Source organism: Enhydra lutris, unplaced genomic scaffold (assembly GCF_002288905.1).
Source record: "Enhydra lutris kenyoni isolate GAN:26980312 unplaced genomic scaffold, ASM228890v2 scaffoldscaffold47, whole genome shotgun sequence".
Classification (NCBI taxonomy): Eukaryota; Metazoa; Chordata; class Mammalia; order Carnivora; family Mustelidae; genus Enhydra; species Enhydra lutris.
The window spans coordinates 15477666-15496344 of NW_019154131.1; the positions used below are offsets into that span (position 1 = coordinate 15477666).

At 41.3% G+C, this 18679-nt stretch overlaps 1 protein-coding gene across 1 annotated transcript in view; it reads left to right on the plus strand.

Moving 5' to 3' along the window:
- The window catches only part of LOC111156619 (focadhesin), a 320134-nt gene that overhangs the window by 43134 nt on the left and 258321 nt on the right, over nucleotides 1-18679 (plus strand). The window contains exon 5 of the mRNA XM_022517613.1: nucleotides 10139-10243. Coding sequence (XP_022373321.1) covers nucleotides 10139-10243 — 105 coding nt within the window. The remainder of the gene's footprint in view (nucleotides 1-10138; nucleotides 10244-18679) is intronic.

The following is an 18679-nucleotide window of genomic DNA, read 5'->3' on the forward strand; positions in this document are numbered from 1 at the left end:
TCAGTATCTTTTTTCTTTTTTAAAGAGACACAGCGAGAGAGGAAACACAAGCAGGGGGAGTAGGAGAGGGAGAAACAGGCTTCCCGACTAGCAGGGAGCCCCACGTGGGGCTGGATCCCAGGACCCTGGGATCATGACCTGAGCCGAAGGCAGACGCTTAACGACTGAACCACCCAGGTGCCCCATGGGGCATCAGTATTTTTCTTGAACTTGAGATGGTTTCAGGGTCGTATCTACATGGGTATCATTGCTTATTTCACTCTTACCCGAGACTGACAGAATTGTTAGACCATGTCAGTTTCCCAATCTTCTCTTCTAAATACTCCTGTAAGCTGTTCAGCTTGTTTCCAAATGTTCTCCTTTTCTTTTCTCCAATCCTTTTTCTTTACCCCCAAATCCCAGAACATTTTTCAGCTTGCAGCTCGTAACCAGAAAAGTGATTGCAGGTACTTTTGCCGTCTAGGACATTCTGCCCTATTTCTTTTCAAGTTCCTTGATCTGGTTGAAGGCTTTGTTTGCCTCAAAATCTTCCGTTGTAAGAGCTGTGTATTTGTACTATGTTTCTAGGTGATTTAGGAAAAGCAACTACTGAAACCCATGTTACTTTTATAGTGGGAAAAGGCTTCAGAAGAAATCAGCCTGTTTTCTGGGACTGAGAAGATAAATGAGTATGTAGAACTTCCCCAAGCAAGCAGTCAGTAGTAGTATATTTCTTAGATTTTTTTTAAGCATTTTTTTTTGTCATTTATGCAAGCCTGGGTTTCCCAGAACTGTTTTTGATTTCCTTCCTTTCTTCCTGGTCTTCTTTGTCTCTCTCTCTCTCTCATATAATTTTATAATGAATTTTGAAAATGATTTGATCATTAATCTAGTGTTTAACGTTCCCTTATTTGCTGGTGACTTACTGTTCTTGAGGCTGACCAATTATCCTTTCTGGTGAAAAGACTTGGCCACATTCATACCATTTGTTCCCATCATACCCAGGGATGCCCCCTCCAGAGATAATTTGTGTCATTCTCTTCAACCCAGACACTTGGTAATTCTCATCCCTGGTCCAAAAAGTAGTATGGGTACTTCCTTGTACCTCATATTTGGAATATTTCAAAAGCAAAGAACCAAGTATTATTTGAGGTCTTTCCAACAAGAGACTGAGCATACATGAGTTTCATGTTGTAATCCAGTCACCCTCAAACAAAGGAAACCTGACGCGTGCTTTCATACAATAGTAACTGTGCTATATTTACCTAGAGAAAAGCAATTTCGTGGGTGGTTTTAATTACTGGGGTTTGTACAGCTTAACTAAAAATGTTTTCTCTTTGGACTTATTTATTTATTTCCTTGGAACACTCAGCATCATTCCTGACCTGCAAGTCCTTCTCATGTTAAGATCTGGGTCTTGGCTCTTAGGCCCAGGGAAAACCGAGGTTCCTTTTCGCCTTGCCTCTTGCTGCTCTGCTTGTAGCTGAGGCCTGAAGTCTCTGCAGCTCTCAACTGAGAGGCTTCTCGAGGCAAGTCAGCTTTTTCTGGAACCTTCCCAAGGAAGAACTTGTTCTAGCTGATCTTCACTGAAGGACTTTTGGCAGAAGGTTACTGAGTGTGTTCGCACTCTCTGGGCTACAAGTTACAGAAATCCACTTGAACTAATTTGAGCCTCAAAGGGTGCTTTTTATTTTTTTGGTAAATGGGTGTCCCCTAGGACCCAAGAACAGGGATGCAGCCGGGCCTCAGAAATGAATTGGATACAGACTGCGTGTTTCTCCCTTCTTGCCGCAGACTGAGTCTTTCTGTCACTAATCCACAGGGCACCACCTGCACCTGGGCTAATAGCTCTTATATCTAAGGGACAGCCAGACTGAGCTTAGCCATGATTACAGATTTCCAAGGGCCCGTGTATGTGTGAGATGTTCACTCTGGACCAGTCAGGTCTGTTAGAGGCTGTGTGTTAGTCTCCTAGGGCTGTTTCCACAGAATGACCACAAACTTTGTGGCTTAAAATAACGGAAATTTATTATTTCACAATTCTGGAGGATAGAAGTTCCAAACCAAGGAGGCTGCAGGATTGGTTCCTTCTGGAGGCTGGGAGCACGTGTTCCATTTCTCTCTATTAGCTCTTCTCTTAGCTGTTACAATCCTTGGTATTCCTTGGCTTGTGGCTTCGTAACTCTGTCTTTCCAGGCCCTCCTTGTCTGGGTGTCTGTCTCTGCTCTCCCTTCCCTTTCTCTTAGAGGCACACCAGTCATTGAATTTAAGGCCCATCCTGGATGAGCTGATCTCAGGATCCTTACCATATCTGCAGAGACCCTATTTCCATATAAAGTCATGTTCATGGGTCAGGTTAGATGTATCCTTCTGGGAGACACAGTGTAACCCTCTAGAGGCTGTGTCTTCACTGTGTGAACATATGTGTGCTAGGTTCCCTACACATGAACCGCATGAATGGGGAAGGAATAGTAAGTCCCCACGCAGGAGACTGGAACACTATTTCCAAGGAGTCTTCTGCACTGGGATTGAACTTGGAGGAAAGCCATGAGTTGGGAAATAGGTATCTTTCAGCCCCTCAGCTCAGCTGTAGCTTTGAACTGTAACTATGCCTATGTGACTGATGTCAGACCGGTGTTGGTCCAACAGGGCTAGGCCAATGAGTGGATAGAGAGTTGAGTGGATAGAGAGTCATTGTCAAAGGTAATGTAACTATGTTCCTGTGCTGGCGAGATGCTGCCATGTTTTCCATTGTCGTCATCTTCTGGAATGTTCTTTTGAAACTATGTCTTACCTCCAAACAGTAGCAATGGCAGTAACAATGTCAAAAGCTGGGGCCCCTAGGTTGCTTAGTTGATTAAGTGTCACCTTCGGCTCAGGTCATGATCTCAGGGTCCTGGGATCGAGTCCCACATGGACCTGGGGTTGAGCCCCATGCTTAGTGGGGAGTCTTTTTGTCCCTCTGCCCCTTTCCCAGCTCCTGCTCTCTCTCTCTCTCAAACTAATAACATCTTTGCAAAAGAGAGAAAAGAGTGTCAAAAACAAAGGGAGAGTGGTTTGAGATGAAGCTGGGAAGGTAGGTAGGGGCCAGAGAAGGCAGTTCACAATGGCTTATCTTGAGCATTTGCATCTTTATCCTGAGTGTCAAGGAATCTATGCATGTATTTATCTCGTGGGTCTCAGGGGTTTCAAAAAGGCCTCTCTGGCTTCAATATGCACATAATATTAAAAGTGTTGGAGGCACCTGGGTGGCCCAGTTGGTTAAACATCTGCCTGCAGTTTAGGTCATGATCCCTGACTCCCTGGATTGAGCTCTTCTCTGTGGGGAGCCTGCTTCTCCCTCTCCCTCTGTCACTCGCCCTGCTTGGGCTCTCTCACTCTCTCTGCATCAAGGAAATAAAATCTTAAAAAAAAAAAAAAAAGTGTTGGGCTTTGGGTGGGCAGATAGAATGGGTATAAGGAGACGAGTTTAACGGTGGCACTTGCTGTAGATCAGGAGAAGGAAGATACCTGCTTGCAACAGGGAGGGGAACAGGTGGACTTGGGAGCTATAGAAGGGATGAAGTTGGGCCACCTGGGTGATGCGGTCAGTCAAGCATCCGACTCTTGGTTTCAGCTTAGGTCATGAGCTCAGGGTCATTAGATCAAGCCCCATATTGGGCTCCACGCTCAGTGTGGTGTCTGCTTAGGAGGACTCTGTCCCTCTGCTTCTCCACCTGGTGCTCTCTCCCTCTGTCTCACATAAATAAATTAAAAAAAAAAACCACAAAAAGAAAAAGAAGGGGTGGAGCATTGAGGTGAGTTACATACGAGGATGACTGAATGGAATATGTCAAAGGTGACGCCTTGACTTCTGACTTGCCAAACAGGTAGATAAGGAACAACGAGAGAAAAGGTGTGTGGGAAGAGCAAGAGTTAGATTTTAGACGTGTTGACTTTGAGACAGAGTTCCGATGTTGATGTGGGAATATCTAGTAACACATAGTCATAATATGTAACCAGATCTTTTCTGTCCTGATTAAAGCCTTCACTTGGTCTCGTTAAAGAACTCTTCCGTGTATATATGTACCTAGAGAACCTGCTTCTCTAAGGGCTAATTCCAATTTCTGAATATGTTCCTCAGAAGTCTCCTTTTTCATATGAACATGTTTCTGTGTCCCTGCCAGACTGTGACTAACCATAGGTTGTAAATAAAAGATACTGTGGTTATTTTATTGTTTACTTAAATTTCTGCTCATATTACCCATCTAGGGGATCAGATTTCCTCTTCTATTTGTGTTCAGTGAGTCCTTCTTCACCATGGGATTATAAATCTCTTTTATCCTTTTTTTACTATTAGAAAAATAAAAGTAGCACATACTTTTTTGAAAACCCAAACAATGGCACTTGTAGGTAGTGAAAGGAGTAAATGGTATAACTTTTCCTTTTTGTCATCTTCTCGCTCTTTTCTTCTCTTTTATTATTTTATTTTTAAATTTTAATTATTTATTTTTAAAATATTTAATAAATTGATTTGTCAGCAAGAGAGTGAGAGTGAGCGAGCACAAGCAGGGGGAGGGGCCAGCAGAGGGAGAAGCAGGCTCCCCGCTGAGCAAAGAGCCCGACACCAGACTCCATTCCAGGACCCCGGGATCATGACCTGAGCTGAAGGCAAATGCTTAACCAACTGAGCCACCCAGGCGTCCCTTATTTTAATTCTTTAAAAGATTTAATTTATTTGAGAGAGAGAGAGAGCGAGCATGAGAGGGGAGAAGGTCAGAGGGAGAAGCAGACTCCCCGAGGAGCTGGGAGGCCCATGTGGAGCTCGATGCCAGGACTGCGGGATCCTGATCTGAGCCAAAAGCAGTCGCTCAACCAACTGAGCCACCCAGGCGCCCCTATTTCTTCTTCTTTTTTAAAAATTCAGTTTCTTTTTGGGCTCCGGTGAAAACTGGAAATTAGAAGACTCAGGGCTCTTAGTGTGTTTCGGAGGCAACTTCAGATCTGCACTTGGTTCCCTCTGGAGTACAGAGGGAGCTGGAGTGGTGATCTGTAGTCAGGACCAGGCACTTGGAAATCACTGCACTCCAGTGAACTTGGAGCCCCATTTCTAAACCTATAAAGAAAGTATTTATAAGTATGGACACTCCAAGTGTTTTAAAATTGGGTTATCCATTCCTATGTCATATACATAGTTCTAAAACTTGCGTTTTTCGCTTAATAGGTATAGGAGCTCTTTCCTTACATCTGTTTGCCTCTTTGTTAACAGCTGCAGAGTATTCTTTATTATGAGTATATCATAGTTTATTTTATTGTTATTTTTATTTATTTTATTTTATTTTATTTTATTTTTAAAGATTTTATTTATTTATTTGTCAGAGAGAGAGAGAGAGAGCGAGCACAGGCAGACAGAGTGAGAATCAGAGGGAGAAGCAGGCTCCCTGCGGAGCAAGGAGCCCGACGTGGGACTCGATCCGAGGACACTGGGATCATGACCTGAGCCGAAGGCAGCTGCCCAACCAACTGAGCCACCCAGGCGTCCCAATTTTATTGTTATTTTTAAAGATTGTATCTGGTTGAGAGAGAGAGAGCGTGCACACATGGGAGGGCGTGTGCACACGCGGTACGGGGCAGAGGGGAGAGGGGGACAAGCAGACTCCCTGCCGAGCCAGGAGCCCAAGGTGATGCTTGATCTTAAGACTCTGAGACTATGACCTGAGCTGAAACCAAGAGTTGGATGCTTAACTGACAGAGCCACCCACGTGCCCTAAATGGATCATATTTTAAACACTTGTCTATTGACAAACATGTTTTTCTTCTTCTATTTTTAAAGATAACAAATGCAGTATGAGATCTTCTTTTGGCTATGTAAGGATATTTCTGTATGATGGGTTCTTAGAAGTTGAATTTATGGATTTAAACATTTATGAATACGGCCAGTTTGCTCTCCATAAAGACTGAACCTGCAGGGGTACCTGGCTGGCTCAGTTGGGAGAACATGTTACTCTTGATTTCAGGGTTGTGAGTTCAAGTGCCATGTTGGGTATAGAGATCACTTAAAAAAAAAAAAAAGGCTGAACCAATGTATACTCAACCTGAAAGTGTTTATTTCCCCATTCATTCATCAACACTGGATATTTTGAACCTTATTCTTCTGTGATTTGCATATCTATGTTCTTTGCTCTCTTGCTGTTATATGATTAGCCTTATTTTGTGCTTTTCTTGTTTTTTGGATGGTAACACTTTGTCTGTCTTGTGTGTTGTTAAGTATTTCATCTCAGATAGTCTCTTGTCTTAATGTTTTTTCTCCCCTGAAAAGCCTCCCCACTAACTTTGTTAAAACTATCTGGAATTTTAGTTATAGGTTGTGTTTTTCTCTTGTCTTTTTCACACTCTCCCCTACCCCCTTCAAATCCTCTCTGAACAATTGCTATAAACTTACAGTCACATTTGAAAAATGGTAAAGACTTGAAGATAAGTTCTTCTGGTGTTGGTTCTGACCAGTTCTTTGTAGTCTTTCTTTTTCTATTTTGTCAGTTCTTTCTTATGCTTTATCTTTTTCTTTTCTTCCTTTTTTAAAATAACAGCCTTACTGAGATAATATTCTATTCTCATGGTAGAAAAGTCATCATTTGAAAGTAAATAACTCAGTGGTTTGGGATATATTTACAAAATTGTGCAGTTATCATGTATTATCTTTTAACTGGAGTACTTATTTAAGAATTTCGGAGTGTTATGTCTGAAAGTATTTCTTTTGTCTTCATACATTAGTCTTAGTTATTTTGGGGGAGGTTAGACTTATTAAGTTATATAAACCTTTCTATTTCCATTTTATCTCCATATATATTTCTTCATTTAGTGTTACAGATGAGAATTCTGATGACAAATTAGAAATGATGTCAGTCTAATGGTCTTTGCTTTTTAATTATTTTTAATGGTCTTTATAAATTTTATTTTATAAAATCTGAGAGGTCATAGGATTTTCCTTTTATCTTTGGATTTGAGAAATGTCAGCGATTTTTTTCACATCTTGTCTAGCCCTTGGTAGCCTTTTGAATTTGAAGACATAGATTCAATGAAAAAATTTTCTATCTTGTCTTGATTTTTGCTCCCCTAGTGGTTATATTTTCTAGTATTTCACCATTTTAATTTTCAGGACTGATCAAACTACTATTTATTTATTTAAAAAAATCATAAAAAGATTTATTTATTTATTTATTTATTTATTTATTTGAGAGAGAGCAACAGCGAGCGAGAGCGAGTGCACAGGCAGGGGGCAGGGGCAGGGGGAGATGGAGAAGCAGACTCCCCCCCCCCAATTTGGGGCTTGATCCCAGGATGCCTAACTGACTGAGCTACGCAGGTGTCCCCAATCAAACTATTATTGTAACCTTTTTCTGGAATCATATAGAATTCAATAAAAATTTAGTTTTTTTAAATTTTAATTTTTTTAAAAGATTTTATTTATTTATTGAGCAGAGAGAGATCTCAAGTAGGCAGAGAGGCAGGCAGAGAGAGAGAGAGGAGGAAGCAGGCTCCCTGCCAAGCAGAGAGCCCAATGCAGGACTCGATCTCAGGACCCTGAGATCATGACCTGAGCCGAAGGCAGAGGCTTAACCCACTGAGCCACCAAGGCGCCCTAGAAATTTAGTTTTTTAAGAGCAGATCTTGGATACTGAGTAACAGTTGCTTAAAAACAAGAAAAAGAAGGTTTTGCAAGGAGAGATGGTAAATACTAGGAGTTAGGTTAAGTTTGGGTTTGTAGGTAGTTTTAGGGACATTCCAGTTCCGAGCATTTGTGAACTCTGATGCTTGTACAAGTTTGCATAGTAGCCTCATCTGTAAAGAGGGAAAAACATTATAATCTTGGTGGTATAGTTACATGTATTAGATTACCAAAATTTATTGAAAAAATAACCAGGTGCTTTACTGACATATTTGTATTTATTCTTTATAACAACACAAGAAGTGGGGCTATTACCATGATTCTAGATTATATAGATGAGGATGTTGTGGCTTCTAGGTGTTAAGTGCCTTGGCCAACATTCCCCGCCTGGTTAGAATTTAAAACAGGGGTTTAAATAATAATCAATCTGAAGCCGTTCCTCTCAGCCCCCTTGAAATATTTAAATAATCTAAATAATTATTCAATTGAATTTAACTGCTGTCTGAATGGATTTGTTATTTGATTGATGCCATCATTTTTCAAAACTTATAATCTGTTCATGCTGCACTCTCACTTAAAATATAGTACACTTAATTATTTACACATTAAGATCTGGTCCACAAATAAGGCCAAATAAGACTGAATTTAAAGGTTAGAAAACTGGGAGTTCAGGGGCACCAGGCTGGCTCAGCAGTAGAGCATGCAGCTCTTGATCTTGGGGTTGTGAGTTCAAGCCCCACTTGGGTGCAGAGATTGCTAAGAATAAATAAACTTAAAACAAATAATTCAAAATAAATAATTTAATAATTTGAAAATTTCAAATTTTCAAATAATTTCAAATAATTCAAAAATTTAAAATTTTCTCATAGTCACATTAAAAAGTTAAACAGGTGGTGTTAATTTTAATGATATCCAGTATGTGCCCCACGTATTGAAAATAGTATTTCCATATACAGTCAATATAAAAAATTACACATATTTAATATTCTTTTTTGTGTCCTAAGTCTTTAAAATCCAGTGTGTGTTGTACTCTTCTAGCACATCTCAGATTAGCCATATTACATGTGCTTAGCGGTCACATGTGGCTGTTGGCTGTTGTATTGGACAGCATGGGCAAACCTTAATGTCAGTTGGAAAACTTCCAATCTTGTAAAAGATACACTAAATAACACTTTACATAAGTGCTCCAAATGATACCAGTGAATTAAGTCCAAGTCTTGTCCTAGACTAAAAATAAACAGTGATTTGTAACTTAACTATATTTTGGATAGCAAATGACAATCCATGTTAAGCACTTAAGGAAGTCCATAGCTTACAATGGATACTTCTTCTGTATTAACAACCATGATTTAAAAAATAATTCCTTTTTTTCCCCATTTAACATGCAATATGTATTTTTTATTTCTAAGATTTCTTTTTCGTTCCCAGGGAGAACTTTATATAAAAAGGGCAGGCTAATTTGTGACAACATGGATGAGCCCGGAGGGCCTGATGCTAAGTGAAATAACCCAGAGAAAGACAAATATGAGTGATCACACTTATATGTGGAATAAAAACCAACAACAACAACAACACAAAAACTGAACTCATAAAAACAGAGTAGAATGGTGGTTGCCAGGGGCTGGGTGGGAGACATGGGGAGAGGTGGATCAGAGGATACAAACTTCCAGTTAGAAGAGGAGCAAGTTCTGATCTGTAGCACGTTGACTAGCGTTAACAATACTGTGTTATATACTTGAAATTCCTGTGGATAGATCTTTAGCATTTTGACCCCCCCAACCTCCAAAAAATAAATTATGTGAGTTGATGGATGTGTTAATTATAAAATGATTGCCTGTAATTAAGTTAATGTATGCATATATCATATTGTACACTAAAATATACTGCAATTGTGTTTGTCACTTTTACTTCAGGAAAAAAATTCCATGTCACAATTAAAAAAATTAATAATGAAATCAATCTTTTTTTCTCTTTCTTTCTTCCTATATATTATCTTCCTACTTCTTACAGAGAATAAAGAAAAAATTTAAGGTTTTCCTCCCCACTCCCATTAACTTTATTTTATTGGGGGTTATTTGCTCTGAATGGTCCCCTGGCCCACTTTTTTGAGTGGCGAATCTATTTCATATGTCTGGTTATTATTCATGGTCTACTAATATTTATAAATGAAGGACTTAATTATTCAGTATGGGTAACTGATGTGGTCACCGCCTGCAATTATGTGAACTAATGTTTATTTTTTCCTGATTGATACCCCCCAAGTGTAGAGAGGTGATTGATAGGTTGGTGGTTTGATTCCTTGGTTCCACTTCTTCTCTTTTAAATGTGTGGGATGAGAGCTGTCTACCTTCAGTCCTCTTGGCTGCGCGGTAGAATGAGGGGCTGCATGTTGGTAGTTACTGTTCAGTGTGGGTGGCAAGTGTTCAGTTATTTAAAAATGGTAGATGTAAGTACCTGATTAGAATATTCACTTTATATCTATAGCATTTAACATGTTATTGTATTTCTTTACAGGAATACACATGGCCTGATAAAAGCCATTATGAAATTATTACAAATGCAAGCTCTTAAGGAAGGACAAGGAGGGGAGAAGAATATTCGGAATTTGTATACTATTAGGTATGCTGTTTCTCCTTTAAAATAATGTGTGTGTGTGTGTGTGTGTGTGTGTGTGTGTGTGAGAATTATTAACTAAGTTATGAACAGATATGCTAATCAATGAAGAATTATTTAATTCAACAGTGATGGTGGGTGTTGGACCTCTCAGGAAGTTAGTAATTCCAAGACATAGAAGATGGAGATAGAGTTGAAAAGATATCACCATTGTGGATTTCAGGGTTGCTTCCTTGGAATTGGAATCTGTTACCCCACATTCTTTCTGCTCTGGGATATTTATAACCATCTTCCCAATACTATGAAAACTGAAGAGTTGATTGAGCACATGTCCTGAAAGCAGGAGGGGTTTAGGTTAGGTAGGAGGGTACTATAAATAGTAATAGACTATTTAAGGGTTAATACCCACGGCAAGCTTAGTAGGTAGGAGCATTGATTTGTCTTTTCTTTGTCATCTATATAATGTAACATGGTAGAGTTATGTTAAAAAGAAAATACACATAGCAACAATTTTTATTTTTTTGAAATACACTGGATTTTATTGAGAAGTTTGGACAAGGGAAGGCATTGTACTTAGTTTTGAAGTTGACCCTAACCATTGCCTTGAAGGTTCCAGAAAGCCGTTTGTTAAGAGAAGGGCTCCTACTTAGTGAGCAGAGTGCCCCAGAAGATGCCATGTAACTAGTGTATGTGGTAGAATCCTGGGATCAAGCCCTATGTGGGCTCCCTGCTCAGCGGGGAGTCTGCTTTTCCCTTTGCCTGCTGCTCCCCCTGCTTGTGCACTCTAGTGCTCTCTCTTGCAAATAAATAAAATCTTAAAAAAAAAAAAAGATTTTATTTATTTATTAGAGGGAGCACACGAACGGGTGGGAGAGCGAGAGGGAGAAGTGGACTCCGCACTGAGCAGGGAGCCTGATTCGGGTATCAGTCCCTCGACCCTGGAATCATGACCTGAGCTGAAGGCAGCTGCTTAACCAACTGAGCCACTCAGGTGCCCCTATTTATGATCTTTTTTATTGAGTACATTATTGAGAGTTTAAGCCAACTTTTTAACAAGGGAAGATTTTCATTTTATGTATTTTTTTCTTAACTTTTTTTGAATATCTTCAAACAAATTTTGGAAGAATGTAGTATAATGAATTAGTTAATTCATTGTTAATTTATTAGTTAATTCAAAAATTAATTTATTTTTGAATTGGAAAGCAAAATGAAAATTATTTTTTTGAAAATACCCTGGAGGGGCACCTGGGTGGTTCAGTGGGTTAAACCTCTGCCTTCAGCTCAGGTCATGATCTCAGGGTCCTGGGATCGGAGCCCCACATCTGGCTCTCTGCTCAGAGGGGAGCCTGCTTCCCCACCCCCCTGCCTGCTCTCTGCCTACTTGTGATCTCTCTGTCTCTCTCTGTTAAATAAATCAATAGAATATTAAAAAAAAAAAAAAAAAAGAAAAAAGAAAAGAAAATACCCTGGAGCCTCGGGGTATGTGGAGTAAACTTTTCCAAAATGATAAATATGCTTTTCTTTCCTTTTTTCCCTTATATATTGTGGTGCTCTGTGACATAACAAGGTTTTCATTTCAGCTTTCTCTCTCATCCATTGCCTTAACCAGAATTGAACCTAAGAAGAAGATGAGCAGATCTTAATATTTCTAGATGAATCATAGAAATATTTGTGTGTGTGTGTGTGTGTATGTGTGTGTAAGAATTTCAAACTCTTGGGCCAGAGTTCCAGGATAGAGGATAAATCCAGGGGCGTCTGGGTGGCTAAGTCGGTTAAATGTCCGACTCTTGGTGTTGGCTCAGGTCATGATCTCAGGGCCCTGAGATGGAGCTCCCCTTGGAGTTCAGCTCAGCGTGGAGTTTACTTAAGATTCTCTCCCCGAACTCTGCCCCTCCTTTTGCTTTTGTTCACTCTCTCTCTCTAAAAATAAATAAAATCTTACCAAAAAAAGAGAGGGAAAAGAATTCCACTGTATTGTTCAGTGGGAGTTATTTATTTTAAAATAGGAACGCCATTAAAGTTTTAAATTTTTATATGTTTTATTGAGATATAATTCACATACCACAGGACTGAGCCGTTCAAAGTATACAATTCAGTGGGGTTTTCTTTTTTGTATATTCACAGAATTATGCAACCATTGCCATAATCAATTTTAGGACATTTTCACATCCCCCCAAATTCCTCGCCCCTTAGCAGTCACTCCGTATTTCAGTCCTCCCAGTGGGGTATTTTTAATTCAATGGTTCCAAACATTAGCCACTTATTAGAACCACCTGGGTGTGCTTAAAAACAAGCATCAGAACAATCAAATGCCCCAGATCAACTGCATCAGAGTCTCTGCCCTAAGGCCTGGGCTTTTGTAGTTCTTAAAAAGATCGCAAGTTGGGACGCCTGGGTGGCTCAGTTGGTTAAGCAGCTGCCTTCGGCTCAGGTCATGATCCCAGCATCCTGGGATCGAGTCCCACATCGGGCTCCTTGCTCATCAGGGAGCCTGCTTCTCCCTCTGCCTCTGCCTGCCATTCTGTCTGCCTGTGCTTGCTCTCTTTCCCTCTCTCTCTCTGACAAATAATTAAATAAAATCTTTAAAAAAAAAAAAAATCGCAAGTGATTCTGGTTCAGTGAGTGCAAGATGGTATGTCAGCCGCTCTAACGGGCATGCTAATGCTTGACCCTTCCTTCCCCAACTACATTATGGGTAGTGGAGCTCTGCCTCTGCGGTACCCGGGAGCCTGTTAGGAGAGTGGGGGGTCTCATGCTCCAGCTCAGACTACCTGTGTCGGCACCCGAGTTCCTTTTAGATTTTGCAGGTAATTCACAGATACCTTATTTAAGAAGCTCTGGTTTAGATGTCGGTAAAGGGAGATTTTCTGCCAACTGAAGGGTAAGAGTTATCCTCCCTTTCCCAGTGATTGTCCTTACCCTGTGTGAGTACCAGGCCTTCAGTCGGCTGTCACGTTGCACCTTGTTTTCCTGGTTTATAATTCATTTTCCCTGCTAGTTCTTCAGAAGACAGTGGGTGCAAAGTGTGGAGAGGGAACCCAGTTTGAGGAGCTGAAAATCATACCGGATACATAAATTGTGTCTTTAGAGTGGAGGCACATCGAGAGGTCCAGAATCAATCACCTGAGTTGGCATAATCCGGTAATGTTTATGGAGAGCCCTTATGTGAATGGCTGTTTGGCACTATAAATCAGGAGAGTGTAATCGAGTGTGTAAGAGCCTTAAGTTCCTCCAAGAGGGGGGATCATGGATGCCAGGGACAGAGGAGAGGTGAGCCTGAAGAGCAGACCCCCCTCAAGAGAGCTGTGATTACCTGAGTCAGGCATGAAATTGTCATGCTGTTTTCGAACCTTCTTTGCGGCATGTTGGTTGGCAGTACCCTCCAGCTTTGGAGAAGCAACTGAGGAGCTGTATGTGAAAGCATAAAAGGATTGTGAGAAGCCCAGAACTCCACGGAGAGGCGTTCCCTGGTTATGCTGGAAGGTGAATTTCCAATAGAAGTAGTAGGACAAATAATTTCAAGCTTTCTGGGAATGAAACTCCCCTGTGTTTTTTATGGTACTAAGGACCTGGTTTGCATACAATTTTGGAGTTTGCGCATTTTCCACTTCTTGGCCTGATAGCTAATTAATTTGAATTGTAGTACAATAGAATATGTGGTTATTTTAAATGGATTGGTGCTGAATTTGCTTACGTTATGCCAGTGTGGAAGGGAAGGGAGGGTGCTGTGAGGACCGGAAATGAGAGCCTGAGCCCGTGGCTTCCTCTGGTTCCTGTGAATTTCATGGAAGGAGCTCTAGAGAGGGTATTCTCTTTGTTGAATCCAGAGCTCAGTGGTTCTCAAACTTTCTGTGCCAAAGAAGCGCCTGTGGAGCTTGTTAACAGTACAGATCTTATTCAGTGGGCTTTGCACCAGACTTAGGAATCAGCATGTTTACCCAGCTGCTCAGTGATCTCGATATAGGTCAGCTGTGGTTCACAATTGAGAAATATTGCTGGGGGCTGTGGGAGCTTAAAGGTACCACATATAAGCCGCAAGGAGCCCCTCGGGGAAACACGAGGGGGAGATATTGAGAGGCTTAATCCTGTCTCCTTGCCTCTGTTCCCTGTTGGGGGGGGCAAAAAGCCCGTTTCCCACTAAGCACCAAGGCACCGAGTTCATCAAACCACGTCTGCCACGGACAATAGAGAGGTCAAGATCAGAACCAAAGAGCATTTTAAAAGGAAAAACAGCCTAGGGAGGGCAAACCAAGTACAAACGCAAGAGACCATGTAAGAGATTTAAACCTCATCACTCTGTTCAAAGAAATAATTCTGTGGCCCCCGCAAGTGAGTGTTCTTCATGGTCATATGGTGGATGCTTGTTTGAGGCAGGAAAGGAAGAGAGCGCTCCACAGCTCTCTTAAAAAAGCAACACTGGTTTTCAGTGTTTACCGTGCATCAGGAGCTCATGCTGAGAGTTTTTGATGTGTATGTCTGGAACATGACCGGAAACCTGCATTCTTAACGAAATTGAGATGCACAGGTGGTTAACTGACTGTGCTTTGAGATACATTAGACTAGAGTGTGTATGGCTGATAAAGTTCATATTGCTCAGCTGTACCCTTCTTTAGTTTTGTGACTTAAGATTAAATGGGGATGTTTATTTTTTTTAAAAGATTTTATTTATTTGACTCAGAAAGTAAGAGCACAAGCAGGAGTAGCCAGCAGAGGGAGAGGGAGAAGCAGGCTCTCCAAGGAGCAGGAAGCTGGACGAGGGACTCTATCCCAGGATTCTGGGATCATGACCTGAGCCCAAGGCAGCTGCTTAACCAACTGAGCCACCCAGGTGCCTCTAGATGGGGATTTTTAAATGTGGCTTCAACTCTGATGATTTTTAGGATGGGGTTAGCTGGAGGAACACCACGGCACAATTATATTTAGCATATGCCATGTGTGGAACTCTGGGTGCACGAGTCTTGACTGTGGCTTCACAGTAGGGCCTTTGAGGGGGTTTATTTTATTATTATTATCTTTTTAAGATTTTATTTATTTGAGAGAGAACACAAGCCGGGTGGGGGTTGCTGGGGTGGGGGGAGAGGAGGGGCAAAAAGAGAAGCAGACTTCTCTAATCAGGAACCCCCTAAGGGGCTCGATCCCAGGACCCTGGGATCACGATGGAAGCCGAAGGCAGATGCCCAAGGGCTGAACCACCCAGGTGCCTTGAGGGGCTTTTAAATGTATGGGTGCCTGGGCTTTTCCCAGAAGGACTGGAGGGTTTGCCTGAGGCATTGGTGGTTATTCAAAGCTTCCTAGGTGGTTTCCAGTCTGCTGGTAGCAGGGAGAACTGCTGGCCAGTGGTTGAAATGAGGCAATAGGGGTTCATTGTTGCTAGACCTTCAGATCTTTCAGTATTAATAACATTTTATATGAAATCTCCTGACCACTGAATGCTGGAAAACAATTCAGATTTTTTAAAATACAGGGTAGGCAGACAAAACACATCTGTTCACAGGAGGCAATCCAAAGGGCACCAGCTTTGTGACCTGTTTTAGGCATTTAATAGTTTTCAAAAATCTTAGAAGCTCTTTTCTACCTGTGAACAATTTTTATAATAATTGCCTTTTTTAAAGGTTTATTTATTTATTTTTGTAATCTGTACACCCAATGTGGGGCTTGAACTCATGACCCCAAGATCAAGAGTTGTATGCTCTACCGACTGAGCCAGCCGGTGCCCCTCCCTCTATCCTGCCTTTTAAAAACTGCTGCTAATGTATCCGCTAGTTTAGGCTTAACCTTTCTTCTCCCCCTTTTGTTTGGTCTAGATTTTTTGTTGGTCAGCTTGAACTCCATTTTTCTTCCTCCTTTTCTTTCTTTTTCTTTTTTGTTAAAGATTTTATTTATTAGAGAGAGAGAGCGCGCGCATGAGACGGGGAAGGGTGAGAGGGAGAAGCAGACTTCCTGCAGAGCAGGGAGCCCCATGTGGGACTTGATCCCAGGACCCTGGGATCTTGACCTGAGCCAAAGGCAGACGCTTAACCAACTGAGCCACCCAGGAGCCTGAACTCCATTTTCCTGTAACATGGTTATATTTAAGTTACTTAAACATTCTCGAATATTGATCATAGAGAAAGCACGGCAGAGAATGGATCTGCTGCAAGGATTTCAGTTTTGAGAAAGAATAACTAAACGGAGTTTTTACAATTCATGGAGGCTCATTTTCTTAGTTGCTTTGTAATATGCCATCCCCCCCACCCCCCAATTTTATCATGTGCTTCTGCCTTTCGTTTTTCCTCTGCATATTCATATTATGGCAATCTTTTCAAGATCTCTCTTCCTTTTGCTGAAGTGAGGAAATAGCTGTGAATTCATGAGCAGTGACTGCTTGTTCCAGAATTCGTGCACCATTCTGATGTGCCAGACAGTGGCTGACATGCACACATAGCAAATGTTAGGAATCTTATTCGTGGAAAGGTTTGGTCTGATCAACATCAAGCTGTACTTTCTGAAATTAGGGAATATTAAATGCTTTTGGCAGATGGTGTGCTCTGAATGGGTCAAGAGGCCAAGGGTCATGGAGGGTTATACCCTGAGCAGATTATTGAGGCACACTCTTATCTCTTTGGGCAGTGTTAGGTAGTTTATTTAGATAGTTCATTTTTTTTTCTTTTTAAGATTTTGTTTATTCATTTTTTTTTTTAAAGATTTTATTTATTTATTTGACACACACAGAGAGAGAGAGAGATCACAAGGAGGCAGAGAGGCAGGCAGAGGGAGAGGGGGAAGCAGGCTCCCCGCTGAGCAGAGAGCCCGATGCGGGGCTCGATCCCAGGACCCTGAGATCATGACCTGAGCCGAAGGCAGAGGCCTAACCCCCTGAGCCACCCAGGCGCCCCTTGTTTATTCATTTGACAGGAGAGAGAGAGAGGACAAGCAGGAGGAGCAGCAGGCAGAGGGAGAGGGAGAAGCAGGTTCCCTGCTGAGCAGGGAGCCCGATGTGGGGCTCCATCCCAGTTCCCTGGGATCATGACCTGAGCTGAAGGCAGACACCCACCCAACTGAGCCACCCAGGTGCCTCTGGAGAGTTAACTTTAAGAATGTAAAGATGTGTGTCCTGAAAGCTGAAGTACTTTGTAATTCATACTGATCTTTTTCACTCAGTTCTTAAGGCAAACACATTCATCCCTCGGTCCATAACAAAGAAAAATGAGAGTCCTAAGGGAAGGACGGAGATGCAGTGGGCTAAGATCAGTTTGTGGCTGAGGACATCAAAATGTAGCCCTGGTTTTAATTTTGATAACTAGCTTTTTCTCAGCAATAAACTCCTTCTGCGTTTTCTCTTCTACTCATTTTGAAGAATGAGATGGAGGCAGCTGTGGGAAGAGCACAGGAAGGGTGTTGTGGATCTAGGTGGAGGTAGGTGCCTCCGTGCTGTCTGCTGTCATGAGCGAGAGCTGGTGTGTGGGAGGCCCAGTGGCTGGAGACAGAGCTCACGGGAGGGAGAGGCCAAGATGGAGTCCAGGAGAGGGGGTGTGGCCTAGGATACACAAGATCACGTCAAAGACTTGGGGTTTTAGTTAAAGAGTAGTGGGGAGTTTTGAAGGTCTGTCTTTTTAACTTCTTTGGAAATAATTTCAAAGTTCCAGAAAGATTTGTGTAAATAGTACAAAAGACTCCCACATACCATTTACCCTGATTCATGAGTTTAATACTTTGCTACATTTGCCTTATCATTCTTTCTATTCTGTATAATTCTTAAAAAAATTGGTGAGTAGATTATATGTCTTTAACAGTGTATTTTCTAAGAACAAGGGTATTCTCATATAATCAGAGAACAGTTATCATACCGAAAAAATTTAACATCTATATAGCAATCTATAGTCCATATTCCAGTTTTGTCATAGCATCCTTTTATACATTTTTCCTTTTTATTTTTAGTGTGTAAGATCTAATTTAGGATCACATGTTACCTTTAGTTGTCCTATCTTTTTAGTCTTTTAAATTCTGGAATAATCTCTTCCTTTCTTTTTCATGACATTGACATTTTGGAAATCTATAAAAGTGATGCCGTGTCCATCTCAGGATAACATCTGGAGGCACTGATGTTCATCTCATCCCTAATTGGTGGTTTTAATTAAAAAAAAAAATTTTTTTTTAAAATAAACTCTACGCCCATTCTGGGGCTTGAACTCATGGCCCCAGAATCAAGAGTCACATGCTCTACTGACTGAGCCAGCCAGGCACCCTTCAGTGGTGACTTTAATTTTGGTTACCCAGTTGGGGTGATGTATGGTTTCTCTACTGAAGAGTTAATCATTTTTCTCTTGTAACTAATATGCAATCTGTGGAGAAGACTCTTGGAACCATGCAAATATACTGCTCCTCATTACTCCCCCAACCTCTGAACTGATTTTTCACTGTGATACCTTCAAAATGGTGATTTCAATGGAGAGGTGGAAATGG